The sequence below is a fragment of the Saprolegnia parasitica genome (assembly GCF_000151545.1).
Source record: "Saprolegnia parasitica CBS 223.65 unplaced genomic scaffold supercont2.184, whole genome shotgun sequence".
In the NCBI taxonomy this organism is placed as follows: Eukaryota; Oomycota; class Saprolegniomycetes; order Saprolegniales; family Saprolegniaceae; genus Saprolegnia; species Saprolegnia parasitica.
The window spans coordinates 8,260-9,382 of NW_012156578.1; the positions used below are offsets into that span (position 1 = coordinate 8,260).

Here is a 1,123-nt window from a genome sequence, read left to right on the forward strand (position 1 = left end):
GCTGCGCTGGTACCATTGCTTGAGCTCCGACTTGTGCTTCTTGGCGTTTGCTGGCAAGTGCGTCGTCGCCATGCTCTCGCGCAGCAAGGCCACGAGGTCGTTGCGCTTGCGTGTGAGGATGCGCAAAACGCTCGCTTGGGTCTCCATGTCCTGGCGCAGCGTCGGCACATGCGCCGCAAGCTTGAGGTACAGCGCTGCGAGCTTGTCGATGCGCACCGCAAAGTGCTCTACGGCGCCATGAGAGCCATGCACATGCATGCATTGTACTACCTTGGAACTCCTTGTCGTAGACGCGCAGCGCGTTCCACGGCTGTGGCCGCGGGTCCAGCGCCTTGATCTCCGTTTCGAGCAGCTTGCTGTAGCTCAGGACGTCGTCGTAGCCGAGGAAGAGTGGCGTCGCCTGCGTGAGGAGCGCAATCTTGTCGCGCGCCGTGCGCAGGAACGGACAGAGCTGCGCGAGCTTCTTGGCCGCGAGCGGCTCGAGTACGTCGAGCTCGCCGGTTGCGACGCGGAAGAGGTTGAGCAGCGAGCAGAGGTCGTCGATGATGTCGACGAGCGCGAAGCGGTACTTCTCGACGAGCCGGCGCTCGTAGCGCCCGAGGAGCTCGGTCTCGGTCTCGGCGTGGTCGGGCTTGGCCATTTTTCGAAATTGCACTTTGAGTCCAAGTTCAACGAGTTTTTCGAAGTGCGTTTTATGGGTTGAACGTGTGAAAAACATTTGACACCTGAAAAACCACTCCATATGCACCTTTTTAACACGGGACCTTGTGTGGATTGGATAAAACGTTGTGGTTTAACCTGCACAGAGCCGAGGTGGAACGAGTTTCGACGGCGCGATCTCGGATAACAACATCACAAAGGCGGCTACCTGAATCACCACAGACAATTTTCCACGTTACGTGACTGCTCTTGTCCGCTGCTTCCCGCTCATTTCGCCTGCTAATCATGCCGTGCGCCCAACCAGTGCCCCGCCATGGTTTGTCAAGTTCGGACCCCCAGTCGTTCTAGCGGCGACTGACCGGCTACCGACAGCGTCCGAAATTTGACTGGCTCAGTGACACACCTTGGCGTCCCCGAGACCTTTTACGAGCAACCGGGCCGAGCAGTCTCGTTTGTATCTCTA

The 1,123-nt window shown here is 58.4% G+C and overlaps 1 protein-coding gene across 1 annotated transcript in view; it reads right to left on the minus strand.

The window, feature by feature from the left end:
* SPRG_21452 (hypothetical protein) overlaps nucleotides 1-640 on the minus strand; it is a gene marked incomplete at both ends in the record, with an annotated part of 1,339 nt that extends 699 nt beyond the window's left edge. The window contains 2 exons of the mRNA XM_012354817.1: nucleotides 14-227; nucleotides 271-640. Coding sequence (XP_012210207.1) covers nucleotides 14-227; nucleotides 271-640 — 584 coding nt within the window. The remainder of the gene's footprint in view (nucleotides 1-13; nucleotides 228-270) is intronic.
* Between the last annotated feature and the right edge of the window lie 483 nt (nucleotides 641-1,123).